Below are 1,103 nucleotides of genomic sequence, written 5' to 3'. Positions count from 1 at the left end.
TATATATATATATATATATATATATATATCAATTATATGTCTAAATTACATTAATTTTTAAATAAATTATATAAATATTATGATACATAAAATTTTTTGAAGTAATGAAAAATTATTTTTCATGAACATTTGTCTTAGAAGCAATTATTATCTTGATTAATAGTTTTCTAAAACTATGCAAGAAGCAGAAACACAAGCAAAGAATAACAATTGTGTGACACAATAAATAAACGAAATTCTATAAAGTTCCTATTTAAATTATTTCTTAAGGGACTATAAATTACAACCTGTCGGATTCTAATTTTTTAAAAAAAATATTTACAACAAAATAAAGAAAAAATTTAAAAATATAATTTACTTTATCGCTGTGAAGTATACGTCAATACCAATATATATTGACCGACCGTCAATCAAAATTCAACAGTTATATTCTGCCTTCCCTTAAAATTATCACTCGTAAAATATTTGCAGCATCCTACGTAAGTGTTTCTATATATCTTAATTGTATTTATTTGCAATCTTTCATTTGTCTAACACGACGAAATATTTTATAGAAAAATGACAAACTGGTTATTATTGATAGTGTGTCTTGGCATAGCTTGTCAAGGTATCACAGGCGCTGTTGTTCGAGAAAATTCCTCGAGAAAAAACTTGACAAATTCGATGAACGTGATTTACGAATGGAAGTATCTTGAATATGACTTCAGTAACGCGATTCAATCTGACGAATATGACCACACAAAAAATTATCCTTTCGATATCGATCAATGGCATGGTAAAATATTCGCATTTCATTTAATATTACATTTTATTTATCAAATCAATTTAATATTCAATTATTTTTGTCATTCAAATTTTTTTATTTTTGTATCGTTAAAAAATATCAAATGTTTTGCATTTCTTCAAGATAAGATTTTTGTCGCCGTACCAAGATTTAAAGGTGTACCTTCCTCTTTAAATATGATATCTGACAAAACTGGCAACGGTGGACGCCTTCTACAACCGTATCCTGATTGGTCGTGGGCGAACTATAAAGATTGCTCTGGAATCGTGAGCACTTACAAAATTGCGGTAATTGAAACTTTTTCTATGAATATTTTCAG

General features: G+C 27.2%; 2 protein-coding genes across 4 annotated transcripts in view; both read left to right on the top strand.

Annotated features, from left to right (window-relative positions):
* Window positions 1–1,103, top strand: part of LOC102678123 (major royal jelly protein 2-like) — a 34,778-nt gene that overhangs the window by 12,413 nt on the left and 21,262 nt on the right. The window lies entirely within an intron of this gene.
* Window positions 555–1,103, top strand: part of LOC116184856 (major royal jelly protein 5-like) — a 3,733-nt gene continuing 3,184 nt past the window's right edge. Inside the window, exons 1-2 of the mRNA XM_031510778.1 lie at window positions 555–775; window positions 908–1,101. Coding sequence (XP_031366638.1) covers window positions 559–775; window positions 908–1,101 — 411 coding nt within the window. The 5' untranslated portion in view covers window positions 555–558. The remainder of the gene's footprint in view (window positions 776–907; window positions 1,102–1,103) is intronic.

The sequence above is a fragment of the Apis dorsata genome, unplaced genomic scaffold, assembly GCF_000469605.1.
Source record: "Apis dorsata unplaced genomic scaffold, Apis dorsata 1.3 scaffold_260, whole genome shotgun sequence".
In the NCBI taxonomy this organism is placed as follows: Eukaryota; Metazoa; Arthropoda; class Insecta; order Hymenoptera; family Apidae; genus Apis; species Apis dorsata.
Note: the sequence above shows the minus strand (reverse complement) of the source record. Positions and strands in the feature narration are given on the sequence as shown.